Below are 881 nucleotides of genomic sequence, written 5' to 3'. Positions count from 1 at the left end.
TTCTAAATGCCAAATTAATAACCAAGAGACGCTGTTAGCAAAATGGGGTATAATACAGGGACCAACGGAGCAGAAAAGTCATTATTTATCAAAGGTAAATAGCTGAAATAGTAATTTCAGTTACCATAATTGACAATAAATGCAATATGATTTTCTCAATACTCAAAAAGGATTGTATTTACATTAACCCATTATGTAATGAGGTTGCGGAGTCGTGGAACACGCCATGATCTTATGCAAAAGCGTACTGGATATTTGGAATGGGGTTTACAAGTGGTGGGGTTTCAATATTCCTCCTAATGCACGTATTAATAATATGTTTGCGGGAGAAGGTGGTAATGGTCTTTCGGGTCTTGATAAATCAATTTGGCAAGCGGTCGAGTGGGTCACGGGCTATCAAATTTGGAAAAATAGGAATCTCAAAGTCTTCCATAAAGACTCGTGGGCAACCGCAAAGATGGTGAATGAAATTCAAGTGAAAACTTATGAGTGGATCAATAATAGATCAAAGACGATAACGCTTGATTGGCACAAATGGATGCTGGACCCGAAGAATTCGGGCCATAATTGCACCCTTCAGTTTGATCCGGGATGAGGGAGTGCTTAACTAACGGTGGACGTCATGCGATGCTTCTCGTTTAATATGTACATATATCTTCATGTAAAAATTTCGAGTTAGTTTAGGGTGTATAAATCTTTATCTTTCGATGTATTGTTCGGGTATCAGAATGATTGGTGGTTTGCTCTTCATGGCACTGCCATAACTCTAATCCTTGTATATTTTCTCCTTATATTATATATATAATATATAATATATAATATATAATATATAATATATAATATTTGTTTGCTTTTCAAAAAAAAAAAAAGGGATTGTATTT

General features: G+C 35.3%; 1 protein-coding gene across 1 annotated transcript; it reads left to right on the top strand.

Annotated features, from left to right (window-relative positions):
* Positions 1 to 226: 226 nt before the first annotated feature.
* On the top strand, positions 227 to 595 carry LOC139890045 (uncharacterized). Its single transcript, XM_071872952.1, has one exon. It carries the CDS (start codon positions 227 to 229, stop codon positions 593 to 595), a length of 369 nt encoding a protein of 122 aa, XP_071729053.1.
* The last annotated feature ends 286 nt before the right edge of the window (positions 596 to 881 follow it).

This window comes from Rutidosis leptorrhynchoides, chromosome 2 (assembly GCF_046630445.1).
Source record: "Rutidosis leptorrhynchoides isolate AG116_Rl617_1_P2 chromosome 2, CSIRO_AGI_Rlap_v1, whole genome shotgun sequence".
NCBI classification, from domain to species: Eukaryota; Viridiplantae; Streptophyta; class Magnoliopsida; order Asterales; family Asteraceae; genus Rutidosis; species Rutidosis leptorrhynchoides.
The sequence above is the reverse complement of the archived record's forward strand: the minus strand, read 5'-3'. Positions and strand labels throughout refer to the sequence as shown.